Source organism: Melanotaenia boesemani, chromosome 24 (assembly GCF_017639745.1).
Source record: "Melanotaenia boesemani isolate fMelBoe1 chromosome 24, fMelBoe1.pri, whole genome shotgun sequence".
Taxonomy (NCBI): domain Eukaryota; kingdom Metazoa; phylum Chordata; class Actinopteri; order Atheriniformes; family Melanotaeniidae; genus Melanotaenia; species Melanotaenia boesemani.
Window position 1 is genome coordinate 6,394,100 of NC_055705.1, and position 26,372 is coordinate 6,420,471.

General features: G+C 41.1%; 1 protein-coding gene across 1 annotated transcript; it reads left to right on the top strand.

The window, feature by feature from the left end:
* Window positions 1-15,695: 15,695 nt before the first annotated feature.
* LOC121635155 (zinc finger protein 664-like) lies at window positions 15,696-24,148 on the top strand. Its single transcript, XM_041978231.1, has 3 exons — window positions 15,696-15,902; window positions 22,775-23,684; window positions 23,769-24,148. The coding sequence occupies exons 1-3, from the start codon at window positions 15,696-15,698 to the stop codon at window positions 24,065-24,067; spliced, it is 1,416 nt and encodes a 471-aa protein (XP_041834165.1). The 3' UTR covers window positions 24,068-24,148.
* The last annotated feature ends 2,224 nt before the right edge of the window (window positions 24,149-26,372 follow it).

Here is a 26,372-nt window from a genome sequence, read left to right on the forward strand (position 1 = left end):
CGTGGAGCTCCATGAGGGGACTTAGTAGGTCCCACTGTGGAGCTCTGTGAGGGGGCTTAGTAGGCCCCACCGTGCAGCTCTGCGAGGGGGCTTAGTAGGCCCTATCGTGGAGCTCTGCGAGGGGGCTCAGTAGGCCCTATCGCGGAGCTCTGCGAGAGGGCTCAGTAGGCCCTATCGCGGAGCTCTGCGAGAGGGCTCAGTAGGCCCCATCGTGGAGCTCCATGAGGGGACTTAGTAGGTCCAACTGTGGAGCTCTGTGAGGGGGCTTAGTAGGCCCCACCGTGCAGCTCTGCCAGGGGGCTTAGTAGGCCCTATCATGGAGCTCTGCGAGGGGGCTCAGTAGGCCCTATCGCGGAGCTCTGCGAGAGGGCTCAGTAGGCCCTATCGCGGAGCTCTGCGAGAGGGCTCAGTAGGACCCTATCGCGGAGCTCTGCGAGGGGGCTCAGTAGGCCCCATCGTGGAGCTCCATGATGGGACTTAGTAGGTCCCACTGTGGAGCTCTGTGAGGGGGCTGAGTAGGCCCCACTGTGGAGCTCTGCGAGAGGGCTCAGTAGGCCCCATCGTGGAGCTCCATGAGGGGACTTAGTAGGCCCCACCGTGCAGCTCTGCGAGGGGGGACTTAGTAGGCCCCACTGTGGAGCTCTGCGAGGGGGCTTAGTAGGCCCTATCGCGGAGCTCTGCGAGGGGGCTGAGTAGGCCCCACTGTGGAGCTCTGCGAGAGGGCTCAGTAGGCCCCATCGTGGAGCTCCATGAGGGGGCTTAGTAAGCCCCATTGTGGAACTCTGCGAGGTGACTTAGTAGGTCCCATCGATGAGCTCTATTAGTGGGCTTAGTAGGTCCCACCGTGGAGCTCTGCGAGAGGGCTCAGTAGGCCCCATCGTGGAGCTCTGCAATGGGGCTCAGCAGGCCCCATCGTGGAGCTTTGTGAGGGGGCTTAGTAAGCCCCATTGTGGAACTCTGCGAGGTGACTTAGTAGGTCCCATCGATGAGCTCTATTAGTGGGCTTAGTAGGTCCCACCGTGGAGCTCTGCGAGTGGGCTTAGTAGGCCCTATCGCGGAGCTCTGCGAGGGGGCTTACTAGGCCCCACCTCGGAGCTCTATTAGTGGGCTTAGTAGGCCCCATCGTGGAGCTCTGCGAGAGGGCTCAGTAGGCCCCATCGTGGAGCTCTTTGAGGCGGCTTAGTAGGCCCCACCGTGGAGCTCCATGAGGGGACTTAGTAGGCCCATCGTGGAGCTCTGTGAGGGGGCTTATCATTTGTCTCCCATTGATTTAGCTGCCAGTGTGTAATGTTGCTTCAACTGTCACACTAATGAAATCTGTGTGTGCTTTTGTTTGTGTTTAGCAGTGTGTGTGAGGCTTCAAGTGGCAGTATTACCTCTGTTGTCAGTCTTGCACCCTCCAGTCTTTCTCAAGTAACATTTAAAGCTGTGAAATGCTTTCAATGGACCCCCAGGGGCCACACACACAAACACACACAGGAGTCTTACTAGAGCTGCGGGGACACTCAGTCTTGGTCTCCGAGGAGCCTTAAAAATAAGATACATGCCAAAATAAGGACTTAAATATTAAGATGAAGTCTTAATCATTAACTGAAAGGCTGTAGAGCCCACGCGCAAGACTGGTTCAGCATCCAGTCACAAACCACCGTTAAACCAGTCTGAAGTCTCATTTCATCATTTTCTATATGTCTTAATTCAATTCAGGGTCGTCAGTCTGAAACCTGTTTAAGAAAATATCACAAAACCATTGAAAATCCATTTCAAACCCAGATTAGCTTTAAACCAGTTGAATCCTTACAAAACTTTTACAAAACATAATTAAGACCTCTCTATAACTACACCACCCAAAGCTGAAAACCAGCTTCAGACCAAGTCCAAAACTAGTTCAATTCTCCTCCGAACTGACCCAACACCAAGCTCAGAACAACTGGAAACAGACCCACAAGCAGGACGAAAACCAGTTTAAAGCAAAGCCCATGTCAGACCTTTAAAAGTGGTATAATCCTTGTCAATGTCCGATGTTTCTACATGGAGAGTAAAGAGAGCAGAGAGGAGCCCAGTGCATTATGGGACGTCCCCCAGCAGCCTCTGCATAGAGCAGCAGGACTAGAGGGATGGATCAGGGTCACAAAACCAGACCTGCTATAAGGTTTATCAGGAAGGAAGGAATGTTAGAAGATAATCTGAAGGTGGAGAGGGGCTCTGATACCTGAAGTTAAACTGGGAGCCGGTTCCACAGAGAGGGTCCGATAACTGAAAGCTGTGCTTCCTGAAGCCAAACTTTTATATCAGATGGAGACTTTTCAGAGCATTTCTGGGACAGAACAATAATGGGGAATCTGTAATCCAAGGACTAGTTTTTCTGCATCACTCTTAGACAGGATGCTCCTCATCTTGGGAATATAAAGTAGGTGGAAGAAGGAGGTCCTAGAAACCTTTTTTATATGAGTCAAAGGACAGGAAAACTTTATTTATAAAAGACTTTTTGTGCATTTTGTGAAACAACAGAGCAGAAAATCAGGCGCTAATGAAGTGTGAACGTTTCAGATCCAGGGCAACAAAATCTCATGGAAAGAATCAAGTGACAAAAGCTTTTCCAACAGCCATTTAATGCATCTTCATGACCTTCTGTGACAACTGTATTTTTATTGCAGTCATGTTTTACGCTTTACTCCTTGTCAGGATTTACAAGTTTTTCAACACCAGGAATGTCCAAGTTGCATGTCAGATTCTACTCAGGCTGAACGGTCTAAGACGCCAAACTCATGGGTTGTTTCCTTTCATAAAACAGGGAATTCTGGTCTTTTAAAGGATCTGTGGGTTCAAATCACACCCTGACAGACTACTTCTACTAGGTTAATCATCTACCAGTTTCACATGTTTATCAGCACAACATGAAAATGTCATGGCACAGTGCAGGAAAGCACATGATTTTAAAATAGGCTATTCCAACTCGCCATGTAAAAAAATTGGTCAGGTACCTTAAACTTATTTCTTCATTGGAGGATATCTACAGCAATGTGACTGTCTTTACAGCGTATTTACAGGTGCACCAGATTATGATTTGATGCAGTCACAACCACACTAAATAACCAGCAAAAACTAGGTGAGCTGAGGGCATCTTACATTGCTACTCCCACACACTGAAGATGTTCCAAAAACCTTGCTAAACATTAATAGTTTTGCAGCATTTTATCACTACCATCCATTATCGAGTTACATCCCATCAACAACCATAAACAGGACAAAAAAATGAGTCTTCACCATGTCCTGATTTGTATGAGGTGTATCCAGTTTCCAGTATAGAGCATTTTGATTCTGAAAAGGCATCTAAACCATAAAAGTTGTTTGGCAAACTACAGTTATTCTCAACACACTGTGAAGACATTGCCCAGTGTTGTGTGTGTTTGTGTGTCTGAAAAAGGGTTCAGTGGTAAGAGACTATGGCTCAAATAAACAACAAAAGCTCCCCGTCAGGGAATCAAACTGGTCTTCTGCATGAGAGGCGGAGATACTGGTCACTATACTAACAAGGAATGCTCTGTAGGCCCAAAAGCTTCACATCCACTACCAAAGGTAAACTATACAATTTGGAACAAGCTCATAGTAACTGCTAAGTTGGAAGCTGCCAGAGTTTCATTGTAAAAGATTACACCCTTTACACTTGCGAGGCTTCTGCGTGAGGGCGGTTACGGCGTCATCGCCACAAACACCGAGTGTGTCTGTGGAGGCTTGATGAGCACCTCTTGTACACCTAACGTACACCCTGCTACGCAGGTGGTTACGCAGATGTAATCTTACGTAGACACCAGACGAGTATAAATCCAGCTTAAGGCAGTGGTCGCCAACCAGTTGATTGTCATCAGTATCAGCTCTGTCCATTTGTCCACCACAAGGTTGTCCAGTGACAATCCCTTAACACTGGAAGCCAGGGAGGGCTAGAGGACAAAGTCTGGTTATGAGGCAGCATTCTTGCTCCAGATACCCAAATCTCACCTGGCTGCACTGTGCTGAGGGTGAAGTCCGGGTATTGTGTAGTATTAGTGCTGCAAATATCGAAATCTCACTCAACTGCGCTGTGGTGAGGGTAAAACTTTCCCATATAAAGTGTGAGTTTTGTCACCCAAAAGCCCAGCCCATTCCAAAGAAGTCTCATTCATCATTCAAACATCTTCCTGTCATTTACTGGAGCTTGAAACATCAGTTTAAAAAATTCACTTTGCAGGATGACATGATGGTTCAGTATTTTTTCAAAGTTCTTTTTGGAGTACCAGGGGCGCGAAGGTGGACTTTGGAATAATTAAAGTCAGAGCAAAGTTGTGAAATTTATTCAAACCCCTCCTAGGGCCCATGTTAAGGGATTGCCATTGGACAACACCTTTTCCGTAGGCGTCATAGATTTGAACTTGAATTTTACTGTATTGTTGGGAAAAACTATGTTTCCAGTAAAAATATTCATGCTTTAGAAAAATACTTAGAAGATTGACAGTTGATCACTCAAACAAATTTCCTACAGTCTTTATGGCCCCTGAAGCTCAACATTGTTCATTTTGGTTCACCCTATGGCTCTGTCACTAATCTTTGCATAGTGAAGAATTTGTTAGAAAACTCTGATTTTGATTCCATAGAAATGTGTCTCTACTTTTTACAGGTCCAAAATTTTACTACAAACTAATTTGATCTCTCTTTAAAATTTTAGATTTAATTTTCTTATTTGCTTCTTTATTATAATTAAAGGTGTTACTGTCAAACATTATTATTAACAATATAAATATTAGTTATTATTTTCTGTTTGGGAGCTTGTGTGTTTAACTAGAACTGCACTTCTGAAAAAGACTTACTGTCATGGACAAGTCACTTCTAGGAGTCATCTGAGGGTTTTTCCAGGAAAATGTCCAAGGCAGGTCCGTTATCTGGTAATTCCTGTAGATCTTCAGTCTGAAACAGAGCAAACAAGCACATCACTCACAGGACAACAAACCAGGTTATAAATTATCCTCCTAACTAAGGATAAAGTCTTCCTTGCCTGCTCATCCATGTCATTTGAGAGATCCACAACCTCACAACACGCCACATGTGATTCACTGTCTGAGGACTGAACTCAGACAATAAATCCAGTTGTTGGATCAACATAAAAACACCATCTATTTCCTGTCTAGAGAACAAAGGGTAGACTGCCTTTGTCTCAGCAGACCTTAGAGGATTATTCTGCCTCTTTTCTTCAAAGGTCTGGTCCTATCTACATTCTGGAAAAATACATTGTTAGTAAAGATCCTGTATGATACACTTTCAAAATATATTGGGGACTGTACTCAGACACTGAACACAACTTTTGTACCAAATTAAATAACACCACAGCAAATACCTCTCCAACTGTCCTGCAAACTCATAAAAATAATTAATTACACAAAAATCTGACATTTGATTTCTACTGAAAGTAAAATAAATGGAAAATGTTTTATTTAAGATAATTCAGAACAAATTATCCTACTTTTGATCAAATGATCTTAGTAAATATGAACGCAACCATTTAGGAAATTCTTAGCCAACATTAACCAGGAATGTATAAAATGTGGGAAATTATAGATTAGAATTAATAAACAGGAAATAATAAGATGCTTACATACAAGATAAAGGTTAACAAGCTACTAATGACATAACAAAACATAAGTTCTGCTATTAAGAAGAAAAACATCCCAGTTAAAAGTTCCTTCCTCAGATTATCTCCAGTAAAAGAAACTCTGAGGGGATGAAGGGGAGAAGGTTTTTTCTGACGCTGCCATTGTTTCATGCTCCTTTCTAGTATTTGATCCCTCGTAACACAAATGTTGAAGATGTTGGTTTTATCCTCTCTTTCATTCAGGCTTTCCATGACATCTGCAATGCTTATGGTGACACAGGAAAGAGAAAAAAGTTCATTTTGTGAAGGTTTTACATAAATATCTCTGGAATGTAGAAACTTTGAGAGAAAAAGCGTTGTCATAAAGTCCCTTTTCATCTCTTGATGAGCCTTAAACTGCTGTGGACCATCTCTGCTGCATAACTTCTGTTTCCATCCAAGGTGATGACATTTGATTCATCACAAGCTCTGAAAATAAACCTGCTTTAGATAAACTGCACAGCAAGATGATCTACAAATCATTGCATCCTGTTTCTAATTACATTTCACACAATGTCACAAGTTTTTATTTAGAATCGGGAGGAAAACATGTTTGAAAATGACTTTAGAAATATAAACTGTACATGACAGAAAGCAGAAGAAAAGGAAAGTTTAGGACACATAAATGATAAATATTAGTTACAGAAACGTTACTCTGACATGTTTGAGCTTTATTCTGTCCTCTTACAATAATAATCAAACATTATGGATATAAATGACATCTAGTTATTTTAGATCAGCTATAACATCACAAACATATTTTCTGACTTCTGACCTGATCCTAAATATGACAACATTCAATCACAATGATTATGATTTATAATCTATTAAATATTTGGCCGATTATGCATCTTAATCTAAACTAAAAACCTTTTGACCAGAATTCTGTCAGAATATCAGAGAATATTCAGTCAGTAAAGTCACTTACACCATTTCCTGCTTTTTATGTGTCAACTTTAACACATTCATGTACAGCTGCTATGAAATAAGCAGCAGGTATTAACTTTCTATATTTACATCAGATAACAATTTCCTGGCACCGAAACACTGAAACAAGAAAAAACTTTCATCAAACTAAACAACAAAACAAAACGTCTGATCAAGAAACCAAAAGATTCCAAACCAGAACTCAACTAAACCCACAGACCATGTTATTGACGGCTGAAACTGTGATAGAAATGACCAAACACATACAAACTGGTTACCATTAAATGCAGCTGCACAAGTTTGAAAGATGGACATCAGGTCAGTTTTCTAGAAGTCACATAATCAGATATTTACTGTCTAATCTAAACTATTTGAAGCTGGCAGAAAGTTTACATTTAGCAAATGACATCTCAGAAAACTGAACTCATTTCACGTTTGTGACATAATGTGACTGAAATGTTTGGAAAACTGGAAAAATATGACAAAGTTTTGTAATGTAGTTACACTTTTGTCATGTGTGTAACTACATGTGCACTATTTTTCTAAACATTTCAGTCATATTAAACCATAAAATGTGAAATGACTTCAGTTTACTTTGAAGTCATTTGCTAAATGAACAATTAGAAATATATTTCTTTAACTTTATGTGTTCAGAGGTTGAATCCCTCCTACCTTGTAACAGCTGCAGGCAGGTCTTCTGCTGCTCTCCTTCCTCTCTTTAGTTTCCTTAATATTCCACTTACCAGAAACGTTTCCTTCTACAATCTGAGAAAAATAAAAAATCCTCCATAAATCAGGAAAGCTTCGTTCATCCAGCAGGTCCAGCGTCTCTCTAACAGGTTTTCAGAGCTGCTTGTAGAAGGAGACGTTCTAAACTTGTCTTTATTATGTCTCACCGAACGCTACGTCAGAAAGGCAGCGTGGTGTCCTGGATACGTGCCGCGCGCGTGCGCAGTAACGTAGCAGCTGTTTGTAGTTCAGTATGGTGACACAGTTCTACGTAGCTTCCAGAGGACGAGTTCACGTGCAGGATCGGGATGATTGACAGGTCGCCATCTTTCCTGTTAGTGAGGAGATAAAAGGAAAACGGCGTGATGGCCTCAGGAAGAAGTTACCGTAGCGGTTCAGAAAAACGGAGGAAGAAAGACAGTCAGAGGTGGGACACTGGCGCGTGATGTGGAGGGAGAGAGAGAGAGAGAGAGAGAGAGATTGTAATTAGTACTGGTAGCTAGCTCAGCTAGCCTCGGCTAAATGCTAGTTAGCTAGCTAGGAGTTTAACTCATAAATCAGTTTTAGTGTTTCATTCATTAAAGTTGGTTAAATTAAAATGAACATTTCATACGAGAATGGACTGACTGACACTTAGATTACTTTAGGATTACTGATGATTCATTTATTAAGTTTACTGTGGCTTTTATAGGCCTATGAGTAGAAGTGTGTGATGTAGTGATGCGCGGGTCGGGTTTTTTTCCGACCCGCGGGTCCCGCTCTTTTAAAAAAATTGGACTTCTATTTTTTTAACCCGACCCGCCCGATTAAAACACATGTTATGATATTGACGAATGCTTTTATTTAGTCTGAGAAAGGTGCATATGGTCTCCTAAATTGGCACTGGTAACTGGCAACACAAAATGTATTTTCATTTGAACGTTAAGCCTATAAACATAAATAGGCAAATAAATAAAGTGTTTTAAAGCGTTTAAGTGTTATAAAGCACATAGCCAATGCTGCTGCTGTTGTCTGCACTGATTACCTCGTTGAACCTGTCCCAAACCTGTGATTTAGCCATTTGACCCTCTTTCTTCTTTTTAAGGACGTAAACTCCCGAACGAATGTTATTCAACACTTCTTCTTCCATCTTTTGTTGCTTATCTGCTTGGCGCTTTCTGCACGTAGCCTGCGTAGCCTACTACGCGCCTACGTGGACATTACGTTACAAAACGTGACCAGTGTTTAAATAACTGATAAATATTTTGTCTTACATATTATAGTAACAAAATGTAGACACTGATTAAGGTCTTTATTTTCAGTTTGACAAAAAATAAAATTAATAGATAGAACTAAATATTTCAGAATAGTAAACCACACCAACCTGCCCCACAGTGAAGAGAAAATTCTTTGACCCGCCCCAACCCGACCCGTGGGTAACCCGCGGGACCCGCGGGTTACCCACGGGTTAGGAGGCGGCCCGCGCATCACTAGTGTGATGCTTTCTAAACAGCAGTTATTTATTAAATAACTAATAAATATTGGGCCTGTTATTGATTATTTTGGACCATTGTGGCAGTGGATTATTGACCTGAGTGGATGATGGATCAGGGTAGATTATCACTAACTGCTGAGTTAGTTTCAGTCTCTTTGCATCATTTATTAGAAAATTAATTGTGACGATAAAGTTTTCTTATTTGAACAACACGGCCTTAATTCCTGCAGCTGAGATCAGTTTTTGATGTAGTACTTTGTTTTATTCAAAACAACCACAATAACACAACCTAAAGTCAGAGTGATGGAAACTTTGTATATTATATACATATGTATGTAATTAATTAATCTCAATTAATCACATTTTAATCGCATAACAAATGTAAAAAATGTTATTTTTGTTTATAAATATCATTATGATGGGATGTTATTTATGAGATTTTGACCAGCTTTATGTTAAATATTATTAAATTGTCTTAAATATTAAAGCCTGTCATCATGAAAGATTTTATCTGAAGAAAAAGTCTCACAAATTTAAATGAATCCTGAAATGAAATGAAACTCGGACGTGTCCACTTAAAAGTCTCTTGATGCAGCTGCATAAACAACCCGCTGCTGGTCCTCTTCATTCAGCCTCTGCCAGAGTCCGTTAATTTCAGGGCCTGAAATTCATTTTTCAAAATGGGGGGGCTCCCCCCTTACATGCATCATATAGGAGGGATTTGTTCTCTTTGGGGGGTCTTACCAGTGAGTTTTACTGCAGGTCTCCTACTCGTACCTCAGATTAACGTGCAGATTTCATTGCAGTCTCTCCTTTCTTAGTCGTCATCTCAGATAACTCTCTGGTCTCGTCTCCATGTTCTTAACATATCAGTCTTTACCGACTAGATATAAAAACTAGATTCATTGCTGTAATTTGTTGACTGTTTGAGCGGCATCAGTGTAATAAGTCATTTCCCTCCGTGCTCTATTGTTTCCTCTGTCTCTTCTACTTAATCTCTCTCCATCTGATAAGAGTTCCAGTAAAATCAAACTGGTCTTGGGGAGGGTCAAGCTCTGAAATGAGCATCAGACTGGTGAGGTTTGTGTTACTCAGTGATAATCTTAATTGTTTTTAATCCTCCGTTGTGCTGAATCCATGTTCAGATGATTTAAGGAGTTCCTTAACTGAGTTTTACCAGCTGATGCCACCACAAGAAGGATTGGGGCAGACCACCTTAACCTTCCACAACTTATAGAGCATCCAGACGAGTAGTGGATGGGTGAAAACACGGTCTGGTGAAGGCTCCTGGTGGTAGAGACTCGGCTGAGGTGGGTAGTACCACAGCTTCAGGTTGTCCTGGAGCTCCAGTTTTCCCTTTACCCCCGATCTTAAACAAGGCTTCTGATATCCACCCATGGTCTTCAGGTGGAAGCCCTCTGCCCACAAACAGGGCAGCTGAGTGAGGGGTGACCCAGTAGGGGTTACAGGGTGGATAGATGGGGGCAACAGGTTGGGTGGAGGAGAGAGGGTGGGAGTGGGTGGAGGAGGGGCTGCCTCTGGGGTTTTGAAGCCCTGGGCCCTTCATTCTGGCCACCCTGGATGGCTGGTGTCCGGCGGGGTCGGCAGCTGCCGATCTTGGCCCACCGGGGCCTGTACCCTGTGACCCCGGGGGGCTCTGGCTGGGGCTTTGCTCTGCCGCCCTTGGGGTGGGTCCAGGGTAGTCTTTGTGGTGGGGTGGCTTGGGTTCGTGCTCCAGGATTACCAACGATCACCCCGATCTCTAGGCCGCCCTAGTTTGCCTCTAGTCTCCGTGGAGACGTGATCGCGTTTGCAGGATCACACTCATCTCTGATCGCTCCTCATTCCTCATCCTCTTCATGCTGACAGTCACTGAGTTGTCCAGTGGGTTTATACACTAAGAAATACTTTTGTTTAGGATTATTTTTATTATTATTTATGTGTGTGTCTTTGGTACTTTGGTTGTTGATGTGATACATCTTGTTGCTGTCTGGGTTATTTTTTTTTAGGAACTCCTGATGATTGTCAGCTTAGTTTACTTGTAAAAGCTGTAAGAAATTCTTTGTTGTGTTTCTGTACAGGTGTAGCAGCAGAAGGAAGGCTCCTTCTTCACCTCTGGTTCCTGCAACAAGAGGGGGACACTCTCCTCCGCCTTTAACTCCAGGGCCTGTCTTTGGGTGGATCCTGCTGGACTATCCAGCTCCTGTGGTCGCGGCCTCCTGGCTGCCCTCCAGAGAGCTGTTTCCTGTCTGCGCCGCCTCCCAGCCTGACTAAACTAAATATTTTAATATGTAGGTGTTGACAAACATGCAGTTATTGTGGTATTTATGTATTTATTTATCAATTTTACTGGTAATTTAAGTTTGATTCACTAAGTATTCTATGAAAATGTTACCACCACTTCCTTTCTCCTCAGCGGAGCTGCTTTCAAAGTGATTTTCCAAACACATGAAGTTTCTGGACAAAGTATCAGACCGGTATCAGATCGGTATCACCGATACTGGCTTGTATTTTACTTGGTATCGGATCAGAAAGAAAGCGAGTGGCATCGTACATCACTACTCCAGTACTCCTGCTGGCAGCACGCGGTGTGACGGAAACCTACGAGCCTGCGTGCTCTAGTCTGGAGCTGCTCTTAAAGGGCCAGCGTCACTGAAATACCCCACACAGTTATCACAATACCAGCTTTACAATCAGAACGAATGTGAACAGGTAAACAGTTTAAAACATAACAAGCTCCGTTTCACAATGACACATGTTTAATATTAGTTCTCTTTGCTACAGATAAATATATTTAGTTCAGTAAACAGCCTCTCATTACCAGAGATGCCAGTAACGCGTTACAAAGTAACGCGTTACTGTAATCTGACTACATATTTTAACAAAATATAATCTAACGCGTTAGGATGTCCTACAATGTAATCAAATTACCGTTACTCTTCATATTCGTCCTGCGTTACTTCGGCACTCCCCACTCCTTTCACATATGATTTGAAATCAAGCGCCGTGGACGAAAGTGTATTTATCTAACTCAACACACCTTCTCATTAACGGTGGTACAGAAATTTTATGTACTCGTAAGCATGCAGCTACCTTTCTTCGCTGAAACTTGACCTTTTTTAAATCGACAAACACAAATCATTCACTGCACATGACTTTAGAAAAAAATATGATATAGAAACTTATTACCCTGGTGCATGATGGGAGGTCCGCCTCTCCACTTCCCTCATCAGAACCTATTCCAAACCGAATTGATTTTTTTTTTTTAATAAGTCCGTTACTATTTCATTATTTTCTCATGTGTAAAAGTAAAACATAATGCAGATTTGTCTTATGCTTAACGAGAGATGTTGCTTTATTTTATTGTTATTCATTTGAATTAATGTATATGATGGTAGGGAAGAAGCACTGAATGATTTACAAAGTTAATAAGAGACTGACTATGTTCATAGAAGGTGAAAAACAATTAAAAGTTACAAGTTGCAAAACATTGTAAAGTCACCATTCGTAACTAATGCACTTTCAGTAAAGTATATGCGAAAAAAAAATCGATTGTCATTTTTTTGTTTGGGGGGTTTTAACTAATAAAGTAACTAGTAATCTAACTTAGTTACTTCTAAACCTTAGTAATCAGTAAAGTAACTAGATTACTTTTTAAAGAAGTAATCAGTAATCAGTGGTCAGATTACTTTTTCAAGTAATCTGTGGCATCACTGCTCATTACACAGTTCTTACCTTTCAGTTTACCAAACCAAGACTTGGTGGTTCACATGTTGCAGCTGCAGAGCCGAATGTCGCCATGGCCAGGAAAGTGTCTCAGGTAAACTGCAATCACACGTCAACTGTTTAAAAGTGGGTTGTTAATACAAGTTACTTAGACTCTGTTTTACAGAAACAAGTCATGGAAGGTGGGAGATTACTGGTTCTCCGGTCAGCACTGCATCTCAGTGAGTGATGACCTTTTCAGCCAGAGCATCTGTAGTTCTACACTTCATTCTCTGTACAGCATTAAAGTCTTTTCCTACAGATTTAAACATCCGATGATAAAACTTTGTTCAGGCTCTAGACCCCCAAACTCCCTTGGTGTTCCTCTGTTTGATCGGGAGAGGATGGAGCACATCTGGCGGGTCCAGAAGAAGCATGTGAAGAGCATCCAAGATCCACCAGGTGTTGCTCTCTACACTAAAACTGGGAGCTGACCAAGGGAGGTGTGTGTCTGCCGGTGTTTAGGTGAACCAGAGGCTCAACTTCCTTGGAGTCTTTTCATCTGCAGCTAAACCGCTTCATACCAGGTTTGTGTTGAGAGAACTGAAACCAGAACGTGTGTGTTATTATTGACGTGTGGTTGTGTATGTGATGTGGTTCATGTGTTGTGTACGCCAATAATGTTTCAGTTTGATATTTCATGTTACGTTTCAATGTACTTCTAGGGAGCAGTGCCAACAGCCTGAATGTTCAGGTTTACCTGTTGGAAGGGCTACACAGGTGGAACCAGGACCAGGTGTTGCTGCCATGGCAACTGAGAAGTCTCCTTTGTGCTGCTACTCTGGTGATTTGCTGCATTCTGTCAACCAAACCTACAAGAAGCTGTTTGGCAGAAAGGTGGCGCCAGAGTTCTGTCCGTCCTCATGTTACACAGGTCAGAATTACATCAGTGTTACCAGGACAAAGGAAAAGCATGAGGCTGCATCTCTCTGAAAACTCTTGTGTTGTACTGTATACCTGTGAAACTGTGTTGCTTAGTGAAAACAATATTTAGCCTTTTGTTACTGTGTATGTATTTCATGATCCTTCCAGCCGACTGGTTTTTACTCATTCCAGTCTGCATGGTGTTTATTTATTTGGTCTTGTCTCAGGCGAACTCGTAGGAGTGCAGTATCTGTTCCAGCAGACTGGTCAGGAACTGCAGGACATGAACCCTGACTCAGAGGAGACCGCCCGGTTGGTTGAGGAGCACGATGTGGTGCTTGATGAGGAAGATGAGGGCTTTTCTGACCTCACAGACGAGCCACAGTGCTGGATATGGAGGTTCAACCTGCTCCCAGCACCTCCTCCACGCTGGCCTCTGGCATATCTGAGGCTGGAGATTCCTCACATGAAACTGTGTCAGTAACAGTTATTTGCTGCTGTTTTCTACATACTGTATGTTCACGCATTTTATTGAAACTAAAGGTTTTAAAAAGTAATTTTCTGTTTTCTGCTTAATAACATTGGCAGGCTGTTGATGAGCAGAATGTGGCTGGATACCAGCATGTGGAGGAGAAAGATCCTAAATAGAATTTAGGGAACTTGCTCGTCAATAATTGTAAATAGTTCTGATTGTTTGAGTGTTTATTGTAAATATTGGTCTTTTTTAAATGGTTCTTGTATTATTCATTTTCTGTGTAAAAGCAACATTTCTCATTGTGAAGAGCGACATTAATCACACAATATTAGTGAATAATTGTAAATAGTTTAATTATTGTTTAACAGTGTTTATTGAAAAACATGTTTGTCGTTGTTCTTAATGACATTGAACATTAAACAGTGAGTGTGAAATGATTATTGTGGTGATTATGATGAAAGTATGTAAATTACTGGTAAGAAAGAACCACATTGTGACATGAAACTAAATGAAATCTTGTTTTTCTCTGATGAGGAATAATCTAGTGAATATATTCATATAAAATAATAATATTTAAATAAACTTTTCCTCCACCCAACCTCCCATCTCTCCTGGGTAGGCTGGGTGGTGTTTCATCTCCAGCTCGGGTCCTCTACCAGAGTCCTGGGAGCTTGAGGGTCCTACGCAGTATCTTAGCTCTTAGCTGCTCTACTGGATGGAGATGTCTGATGGTTCTCCAGGTTTCTGGTGGAGCCGCTTCTCCAGTGTGGAGGACACGGCCCCCAGTGATCCCATGACCACTGTTACTACTGGTGCCTTCACCTTCCAGGCTTTCTCCAGCTCTATCTTGGGTTCTTGGTATTTCTCCAGTTTCTCGTGTTTCTTTTTCCTGATATTTACCTGGGGTCCTGCCTGGTGTGGTAGATCTGGGTCTCGATTGTCCTGGTACTCAAGTCTTGCTCCTGTGCTGCCATGATTAGCGCCTCTGTGCTGTCCTTCAGTCCAGCCCTCTCTAGCCGTTGGTTGGACTTGTTCCACCACTTCGGCTGTGTGTCGGTGGTACATCCCATGCAGGGGTGTTGTTTGTTTTGTGGAAGCAGGTGATGTGGAAAAATAGTTTCAGGTAAGAAGAAGAGCTCTGGACGCCATCTTGATGTATAAAAAAAAGAATGATTTTATTGCAAGAAGTGACATCTTAAACAGATCTGCAGAGTCTGTGAGGTCTCTGGCCAATCTTGAGAATCCTAAAACCACATGTGTGAGGCACCTTATATACCTTTCAAACAAAGACATTCCTTAAGTTCTGAGTTGACCAATCCTGTGGAAACACATATGTTTACATAGATGGTGTTTGTGTTGAAGTCCAGTCTCTAAGACAGAGAAGCTCATATGGTAAGAACCTGAGTGTGTCTTACATCAGCTAAAGTGTCTCTTCTGTGTTACTTTGCTGGTCCCGAGCCCGGATAAAGGAGGAGGGTTAGACACAGAGCAATTCCACAAACCTTAACATTCCTTTGGTTAAATTTGATATTCTAACATTTAACAATAAAGGACAAAATTGATTTATGTAATGTGGATCTCGACAACGGTTATCAGAGCTTATTTTTAAAAGTGATGTCCAATTTCAATGATAAAAATACAAAAACAATAAAACAAACCAAGAATCAACAGAAAAAATTATTTGTAGTTCTAAACATATTTAGGGTGTTTTTGACTCACCTTTTGTCTCTCCACGATGTTCTTTCTTTCTCCTACGATGGCCATTACATTACACGCAAATGGCCAATTATGCAGATTAGGCGATGACGTCATTTTGCGACTTCTGGCGACTTTCAGGACAGCCAATAGCTACTTTCCTTACTGAGGAGTTGGCAACAGTGGCGGCTACAGACGGAGCGGAGAGCTGCTGGAGTCTTCAGACAAGAACCAGAATGGAGGAGCAGAACCAGGACCAGAACCCCACGAGGAGGAACAAAGCGGGACCATCCTCTGATACCACCGGTCGGCAGGTCAGTGTTGAGGACACTAAAGACACGAGGACGAGTCTCGAGGTTCAGTGTCTCATCCGTTTGTTCTGGTTTTCTATCAGAGGTGAAAAAGAAAAGTAGTAAAAGTTTGTGTTTTCATGTTTTTCCTCGTAAACCTGCAAAGTATCCGCGTTTCCTCCCAGACAGAACCCAACGTAGGAGCTACGTCTGCAGTACAGAGGAACGGAGATAATATATCACGTTACTTTTACACAAAACGTGGCGTATGGCGCGTTCACGTTGTCTCATAATTCCGAGCGTCCGAGAGTTGTTGACGTCATTATCGAGCAGTTCCCGCGTTAAATGCTGCTGGACAATGGCTCCATCAGCAGTATTGCTGAGTCAAGGTAGTTACTCCTGATAGGAAATGTTTCTCCTGGACGAAGGAACATGAACTCATTCAGTTGGATCCACACCAGAAAAATAACAACATGTAGGTGACTTCAGTTCTTGTTTGAATGTTGTTCCCTCAGTGAGGGTTTTAGTTCCTCGTATCCTCCTGAAACACTGAGACAATCTTACTGTAACAGTCCAGTAACCTGCTGGAAGAAGTTCACAACCACACGACTGTCAAGATGACCTGTAATGATTGTTAATCTCAGTTAGTTTACTTGATATGAAACATGCAGAAAAGCAGAACTTTACATGTTATTTAATAGTTTTAGTTCAACTCGACCATTTTAAATTAGCTCTACGTAACTTTTTATTTACTTTTTTACTTTAGTCAAAACCTCTTATTCTAATAAATAAGCTTTTTCTATATTGGATTAAATGTTTAGTCCTTTTCTTTAACACACAGAGTATTTTCTAACATCAACTTTAGTTTTGTTCATATTTCAGATCATGTTTCATTATTCTAGTAAAGATTTACAGGTTTCAGTCTTTACACGGGATTTCAATAGTAGATTTTTCTGGTAGTATTTTCCCTTTGCCAGATATAGTATCCCCTAACTATAATACACAGTTTCAGTTTAAACGTCAGTGTTTTTATTTATTTCTCATGTTTACACACATGTCAGCTCATCTGTGGTTATTCTAGTAAATATGAGGAGATTTAATTTTTCTCTACTAAACTTGTTTGTGGATCCAGATTCTGGTCGACTGTATTTTTCCTTTAGCCAGAATCTGTTTCCCCATAAAACTTTAGTAAATAAAGAAGAAACGTCCTCATATTTACTAGAGAAATGAAACATGATCTGTGTGTAAAATAAAACAATTCCAGTTTTAACACACTGGTCTTTCTAGAAAGGGGATCCTGGTTTTGATAAAGTAAAAATCCAGCCATAAACATCGACCACAGCACGTGTCTCTGCTTCACTTCCATCCATTCATTCATTTGCTGTCCCTGCTTAGTCCAACACAGGGTGGTGGGGGGGTGGAGGAGATCCCTGCTGCTACCAGCTGAGAGGCAGTTTCCACCCTGGACAGGTCACCAGTCCATCACAGGACCAACACAGAGACAAACAAGCTCTCACTCACTCCAATGGAGAGTTCAGAGACATCAGTGAAGCTAACATGCATGTTTTTATGTGGACAACATGGAAACTCATCCCTGCTTCACTTTAGTAAAGAAAGTCCAAACGTCTGCACATGTACAAGAGTCAGAAAAGATGACGTGACGTTTCTGCTAAATATCACCTGGAGAAGGGACAGAAATGATGTCAGAGCAGCTTTCTTGGAGGGAAAAAGGGATGATATTTACTAGAGTAATGAAACATGATCCAGCCTGCGTGTAAATAAAAAGCTGATGTTTGAACATAGATTGGGCTTCAAAGAGAGACGATATGACCGACTGTATTTACAGTATGATGGGATGGAACTTTCTGCTATCAATGCAAAGACATTCAGATCGTATTTTCCCTTCATGGAGGCCACGTTTTGGATCAGAAACATCCAGAAACAGCTTCTTATTTGCAGTGGAAACATGGACTAAATGTATTAAATACTGTTATATTTCATATCAAGTAAACGGAGCCAAAGAGAGTAAAAGTCATTCCAGGTGATCTGGATGGTAGTTCGGTTCTAAACTTCTCCAGCGTGTTATTGGACGTCACTTCTTTCCAGTATCTGTGTCATCAACGTCATGACGTTCATGCATTAGAACTTTGTTAAATGATGATGAAGCTGATGTTGGAGGAAATGAGAGTTTAGGTGACACTATGATTGTTTTAATGTTTCAGCAGCTCTTCTCACTTATTAGAAATCAATAGTTTAAAAGTTGGTCCAGACTCAAGCAAACCTCAGTGAGGGAACAACAAGCCTCAAACAACAAGTGAAGTGACCTGCATGCTGTTATTTTTCTGTTTCCGTGGTGAAATAGAGCGTAGTCAGGAGGATCCAGCTCTACTGAAACTCAGAATGTCTCTGCTTGTGTGGAAATGTGTTCTTCTTCATCTCAGACCTGTTTTTACTCTCAGATATGAGGCTGAACATACAAATTATCTCCTTCTTCTCCTTAAGAGAGAAAGGGACAGGGCGAGATGTAAGACAAGAGTCCAGATAAGACCGTCTTTTACTGGCTGGAGAGATCTCACAGTACAGGTAGGATGCAGGATGGATGCAGGATTAAACGTTAATGAATTATAAGTGTCGTTTCAGGAAGTGATGCAGAAATAAAGTTCTGGATCTGGACGATATAGAGAGGAGAGGATAAAATTTACATGAACTTCTTGGGATGGTGGGGGTTGTCGTTGGGGGGCGCCCCCTAATATAATGGTAGAGAAAACACTGAGTAATAACTAGTTTAATAATTTTCAGTCAATTTTGACTCTTTAGTTTCATACGTGTAACTTACATACAGGCTTAATGAACAGGATGTAACAGCAACCTTAAAATCAGATCTGCTGAGTCGTGTTTTCAAGATCTCTCTTAACTGGTAACCTGCCCATTACAGTGTGAATATGATACGTCTGATAATAACTAAATAATTTAACATCATGTGACAACTACACTCAGCTGTGAAGTTACGTCACATTTTCAATCTCCATTAATTTTCCTTGAATGACTGAATTTGTGAGAAAAAGTTTTCTTTTTAATTTTTTAAATGTCCTGATGAAAGCGTTTCATTCAGCGGAGTCACTTTAAATATTCTTGAAGTTCAGATCTCAGATAACGTGTTGATGTTAATAAAACCTACAAAGAATATTGGATCCATTTTAAGCTGTAATACAACTCCTAAATTACTACAATGATGATGATTCAGCTCGTTCAGCTGTGCACGTTCTTGTAATGGACGTGACGTGTGCTGAATCTTTATTTTGTCCTACATTAGATGTTTTTAACATTAGAACGGCATTTTGACAGTTTTAAAATTTACATATTCAATAACTTTGTCAAATAAAACCATAAAGCCTGGCTGGTACCTGACTTTTCCTAAAACTACATGAATTTTAATTCAAACTATTTCTGCTTTTTGAAACATAAAGCACAGAGTAAATATGAATATTTCTACCTGTTTTGGCCACATCTGGTTATTTTGACCACACAGGATTTTGCATTGTTCTATTTCAGTTTCGCGTTGTTGTGGAACTCCAGCAGAGTTTACGGAGGGAAAACAGACATAAATATTCTTGACAGGACCGCAGTCGTATCAACCACGTGTGTGAAGAAGCATGTGAATAGTCGTTGTCATGACAATCTACACTATTTACTATAAGGTTAAAACAGCTATTGAGAAGTCCATCCAGAGCAGATCAGGTCTCTTCTTCTGCTGCAGCAGACTTTGCCTCATGTGTTGCTGGTGTCTTTTTTTTCTCCAGCTTTGTGCTGCAGCCACTTCTAGACATCATAGAATAAAACAAGACGATTTATAACTTATTGGGGCTTTTACTCTACTGAAACACTTATATTTAACTTTACAGATCAGTGGAAGGGAAGGTAACTATTGTCTGTTATATCAGCCAATCACTGATTGATCTTGGCGAGGGGAAGTGTCCAGATCGCATGGACTGACAAATGGGGTGCCTCAGGGGTGGCTCAGTGCTTGGCCCTCTTTTTTTTTCGCTGTACACCTCCTCATTCAGTGCGGTCATTAACTCTCATGGCTTCTCTTACCATTGCTATGCAGATGATACTCAGCTTTTCCTTCCCTTCCCACCTGATGATACAATTGTCTCAATGCGAATATCAATATGCTTTGCTGATATCTCCGCATGGATAAAAGATTGCCACCTTCAGCTAAATCTGTCCAAGACTGAGCTTGTTGGCTGCCCAGCCTGTCCTTTCTTACCGCCACAGATAAGTGTGCAGCTCGACTCTATCACACTTGTGCCTATGTCTTCTACCAGGAATCTTGGTGTCATGGTAGACAACCTTTAAGGTCCATGTTGCATCGGTTGCCCAGTCTTACCGATTTGCTCTCTACAACATCTGGAGGATCAGACCCTACCTGACAGAACACACGGCACAGCTCCTGGTCCAGGCTCTGGTCATGTAACGCATTGACAACTGCAACTCCTTACTGGCAGGCCTGCCTGCATGCTCAGTTAAACCTCTGTAGATGATCCAGAATGCAGCAGCTGAAGTTACAGTTTTATCTTGCATGCATGTAAGTTAAATATATCTTACATGTTTCCTTGTTCACTCGCTCAGCTAAGTTTTCCTGTGCTGCGTGGGTTGAGGCGCAGTTAAAAAAGTATAATTAAAGTGTGATCATGTGATGTAATATTAAATTTTCTACTGGTGTCAGAAAATCTATTGGTATAAGGGCTGGGCCATATCATACCTTTCACGGTGATACCGGTGTAATGTTTGGAGATGATCCAAAATTGAAATAGCGCAATCAAATTTGGGTGAAACGCGCATGTGCAGTGCCGTTACTTTCATCCGTTCTAGAGCACATAGAGCGAGAAGCATGGAAGCAGATGAGGAGGAGGAGGAGGGTGATAGCTAAGAGGGGCCGTTTGAGACATTCAGAATTACCCTCACTATACCAAAATGCTCCCATATTTTACAGAAATGCTCTTATACACTATACTGAAACTGCCTCTTATACACTATACTGAAATCTCCTCTTGAAATCTCCAACTAGCATAACTCGGCTATTAAGATAGTGCTGTCAAAGGAAGACCTGGACAGCACTGGACAACATACTCTTCACCTGCATTTGGAGTGTTCTACAGCGTATGATTCACAGTGCTGTCCAGGTCTTCGTTTTACAGTACTGTATATCCTAACGGCCGAGATATGCTAAGTGGCTAGTTAGCATGTCCTCATTCAGACTTATTACTGTCGGTTGTCAGGCTGATGTCACCTTAACCCTTAATAGTCTCTGCTGAGGCCAGAATGGTATTGGAGATGCCAGCTGCTTCACTGAGTTTACTTCCAGGCGACTGAACAGATATTAATACAGCATAAGTCTTTGCCAAACATCTGTCACGGTGTTCTCCAACTTCTTCTTTATCTGTTTGTTTTGAAAATGCGGTCCTGTCTTTTTTTTTTACTACGTGGCTTCCGTTTCAACTGAAATAACTTCCTTTTCAAGTGCCATCTCTCACACACACTAGTAGAATTCCTTTCATACATACTAGTTAAATGTGATTTCAGAAATTTCACTATACTGTGTCATTGATTTCAGTATAGTGTATAAGAGCATGTCAGTATAGTGTATGAGAGCATTTCAGTATAATATATGAGAGCCTTAAAGTATAATATGAGAGCATTTCAGTATAGTATATAAGAGCATTTCAGTATAGTATATAAGAGCATTTCAGTATAGTATATGAAAGCATTTCAGTATAGTGTATAAGAGCATGTCAGTATACTGTATAAGAGGCATTTTCAGTATAGTGAATAGGGATTTCAGTATAGTGTATAAAAGCATTTCCGTATAGTTTATAAGAGCATTTCAGTATAATATATGAGAGCCTTAAAGTATAATATCTGAGAGCATTTCAGTATGGTGTATAAGAGCATTGCAGAATAGTGTATAAGAGCATTTCACTATAGTGTATAAGAGGCAGTTTTAGTATAGTTTATGAGAGCATGTCAGTATAGTATGAGAGCATTTCAGTATAGTGTATGAAAGCATTTAAGTATGGTATATGAGCATTTCAGTATAGTATATAAAAGCATTTCAGTACAGTGTATAAGAGGCAGTTTCAGTATAGTGTATGAGAGCATGTCAGTATAGTATATAAGAGCATTTCAGTATAATATATGGGAGCATTTCAGTATAGTATATAAAAGCATTTCAGTATAATGTATAAGAGCATGTCAGTATAGTATATAAAAGCATTTCAGTACAGTGTATAAGAGGCACTTTCAGTATAGTGTATGAGAGCATTTCAGTATAGTTTATAACAGCATTTCCGTATAGTCAATGGGAACATTTCAGGATGATATATGAGAGCATTTCAGTTTAGTGTATGAGGCAGTTTCAGTATAGTGTCTAAGAGCATTTCAGTATAGTGTATGAGAGCATCAGTGTATGAGAGCGTCTGAGGACAGAGTTTGGAGAGAGAACAGTACAATATTCGAATTTGAAAACAAGGAAGTTTGATCTGAAATCTAAAAAATAAATACCCCACATTTCTCTACTTATCAGTATTTTTAAATTTCTTGTCACTTCATTCATTCAAATCATTTTACCTGGACCTGACTGGTCCAGACAACATCCTCAGCTCTAGACTGACACCCCACTGAGAATAAAGCAGCTTCTGGGCTGTGAGCACAGACTATAACAACTAACCACAGAACAAGGAATTACATGACCTCCTGCTGCTATGTCTGCAGTGATCCAGCTGTAAATAAGAATCAGTTTGTGGTACCTACCAGATGTTTGTGGTTGAATAATACTTGTCCATAATACTTAAAGTTTGGATAAAATGTAAATGTTTTCTTTCTGCTCATTACAGAAACATGGAGGCCAAAGGAGACCTAAACATGAAGGTGGTCAAGGCTGTAAGAAAATCTTCACTGGTGCGTCACGACCAAAGAGATGTTGGAGGAGTCACACTGTAGAGAAACCATACACCTGTGATCAGTGTGGAGCAGCTTTCACTCAATCTAGTGCTTTAAAAGTTCACAATCGTATTCACACTGGAGAAAAACCGTACAAGTGTGACCAGTGTGGGGCAGCTTTCACTCAATCTAGTGCTTTAAAAGTTCACAATCTTATTCACACTGGAGAGAAACCGTACGAGTGTGACCAGTGTGGAGCAGCTTTTAGTCATTCGGGTCATTTAAAAAGTCACCATCGTATTCACACTGGAGAGAAACCGTACAAGTGTGACCAGTGTGGTGCAGCTTTCACTCAATCTAGTGCTTTAAAAGTTCACAATCGTATTCACACTGGAGAAAAACCGTACAAGTGTGACCAGTGTGGGGCAGCTTTCACTCAATCTAGTGCTTTAAAAGTTCACAATCGTATTCACACTGGAGAAAAACCGTACAAGTGTGACCAGTGTGGGGCAGCTTTCAGTCAGTCTAGTGCTTTAAAAGTTCACAATCTTATTCACACTGGAGAGAAACCGTACGAATGTGACCAGTGTGGAGCAGCTTTTAGTCATTCAGGTCATTTAAAAAGTCACCAACGTATTCACACTGGAGAGAAACCGTACAAGTGTGACCAGTGTGGTGCAGCTTTTAGTCAATCAGGTCATTTACAACATCATCAACGTATTCACACTGGAGAGAAACCGTACAAGTGTGACCAGTGTGGAGCAGCTTTTAGTCATTCAGGCCATTTAAAAATTCACCATCGTATTCACACTGGAGAGAAACCGTACAAATGTGGCCAGTGTGGGGCAGCTTTCAGTCAATCAGGTAGTTTACAAAGTCACAATCGTATTCACACTGGAGAGAAACCATACAGGTGTGATCAGTGTGGTGCAGCTTTCAGTTATTCAGGTGCTTTAAAATGTCACCAACGTAGTCACTCTGGAGAGAAACCGTACAAGTGTGATCAGTGTGGGGCAGCTTTCACTATATCTGGTGCTTTAAAAAGTCACCAACGTATTCACACTGGAGAGAAACCGTACAAGTGTGACCAGTGTGGAGCAGTTTTCAGTCGATCAGATCATTTAAAAAGTCACCAACGTATTCACACTGGAGAGAAACCGTACAAGTGTGACCAGTGTGGAGCAGCTTTCAGTCGATCAGATCATTTAAAAAGGCACCAACGTATTCACACTGGAGAGAAACCGTAAATGTGCCAGGAGGATGGTGCAGCTTTCGTTCATTCAGGCAATTAAAAAAAAAATTATACCAAATGTTGTGGAAAAGCTGTAATGTGTACTGTTGGATGAAAACTTCATCAACAAAGGTATCACAAAGAAGACCTGTGAGGTAAAATAAAATGATACTGTGCCTATCTGTAAACTTTTGGCAAACGGTAGGGGGATTTGCAGCCACTTCTTGTAAATGTTTAGTAAAGTTATGAATTTTAGTCATAGAAAGACAACCTCCCTCTGAAGAGAAACTGTTCTGCAGCTGTTCTGTATCAACTGTGAGGTGATGGTCGCAACATATTTGTGTTTGAATTAAATAGTACTGTATATAACTATGTACTTTGTTAGTCATAACAGAGAATTATTAATGGATTAGATTTATTTAGCGCTTTATCAAGGCACCCAAAGAGCTTTAATATGTTTGTCCGTTATTCATGCACACACATTCACACACTGTTGGTGGAAGCCAAGTTGTACAAATAAATGAGTTGTTTACAGTATGTCTCTCAGGTTTCTGTTTCCTGTTCATGGGGGTATTTCGGGAAAGTTGCTCGAGAGACGGCTGAAAAAGTCAAACCAGCACCATCTTATACTGATGAATCACGTTGTTCTAGGAACACAGTTCAGCCTTATTTCATCCAGACTGACTCAAGACAGGCCTGCATAAACTCAGTGCACACACCTGGGATGTCTAACAAGTCCAAATGAAGGATGAAGGGAAAAGTTGTTTAAACAAGGGACACAGAATGAAAGACTCCTCATTAGCGGATCAAACACTGCTGATTGATCTGCACGATGAGTAAAACATCACCAGAACCTGGCGAGATGGTAGCCAATAACAAAACGAGGAAGATGTGTGCTGGAAAAATCTTCATGGGGAGAATCAAAAATGATGCCGAGTCAAACTGTCTTTCACAAGTTTATTATAGCAAAGAGAAATAAAAAAAATCATGCTGTCAAGCATGCAGAGAGATCTCTCTGATCAAACAAGTAAATGTCACAAAGTTATATAGATCTCTGATCACGCCTTTTCTAACAATCATCATCATACATGTCTCGATGGGGATATCTATTAAAGGTTGTTGCTAGGGCAAATTTTGAGAGAGTTCTCCATAAAAGGAAACTAGACTAAACTTGAGACAGCAGGTGATCTTTGCTCTTCACTTCACCCTGCTAGTAAACAGGAAAAGGGAAACTATAAAGAGAAGTGGCCAGCGTCTGTGAGTTTCTCTGAACTTTAGAGTGAAAAGGCCTCATGATAATTTGTAAGTGTAACAGTAATGCTCCATCTCAGAACAACTTTAATAAAGTTTAGGCCAGCTCACACATTAATTTCTATCACAGATGGTATGGCAGAGAAAATTGTCTGGATCAAATGTACTATTCTATTCTACAGTCATTTAGCAAACGCTTTTATCCAAAGCGACTTACATTTGAGATTAAGAACAACACAAGCAAGAATTCAAACAAGATGGGACATCATAATTAAGCGGTAGTCAGACTGCTGTGAGTCCAGTTGGACCAAGGTGCTGTCATGTAGTGCTAGAGGCAGTGCTACTTTTTTTTTTTTGTGTTTAAATACAAGATCATGGATTCATCAACCAATATCAACTTGGGCATAAGTGCACACAGCTTATTCAGTACTTGGTTGAACCAAAGAGCTGGACAAATCTTTCTAAGTCATTCTGAGTAGAAGAGTTAAGCTAAGTGGGGAAATGCTCCTTAAACAACTGAGTCTTTAGCTTGCTTTTAAAAGTCGATAAGTGTCACACAATAGTGTGAGGGTTCTTCTAAATACCAGCAAAAAGGATTTCCACTGTCGAAGGAGGAGTATACAGAGCGGGGTTTACAATTTTATTAGCAATAAAATTGCTTCTCTTTAAAAAGAAAACCAACTCCAAAGAAGTGGAGGCAGGGAACTAAAATACTAAAAAAAAAACCTCTGTCCTAAAACTTGCAAGCATCCAGAAAATGTCCCAGCGTGTTCCTAATGTTCCTCAGTGGAGACAGTCCAGTTCGACCAGCTGGCCTGGGTCTGTGGTCATCACCCTGTCAGCTGGATATCCTCGACACGCCTCTGTGGGAAGGGGAGAAGAAAGCGTAACTTAATTGGTGCAGTTTTCTAGGAGGAAGAAAGGTTGCACACCTATGGTATTCACAAGCCCTTCCACTTTCCTTTACTTAGCTGGTAGCAGGCATTGCAGTAGTCTCCTCAAAGCCCGGGCCAATCCTGCAGCTTCTCTGGTCCTCTGCCTGCCGTCTGTGCAGCTCCCTCTGACTCCTT

What these genes read in the sequence shown, in the direction of transcription:
- LOC121635155 (XM_041978231.1), top strand. Translation starts at nt 15,696, where the DNA reads ATGACGTCATTTTGCGACTTCTGGCGACTTTCAGGACAGCCAATAGCT. An exon ending in CTGATACCACCGGTCGGCAG is followed by an intron (nt 15,903 to 22,774) that starts GTCAGTGTTGAG and finishes TGCTCATTACAG; the next exon opens with AAACATGGAGGCCAAAGGAG. An exon ending in GGCAGCTTTCAGTCAATCAG is followed by an intron (nt 23,685 to 23,768) that starts GTAGTTTACAAA and finishes TCAGTTATTCAG; the next exon opens with GTGCTTTAAAATGTCACCAA.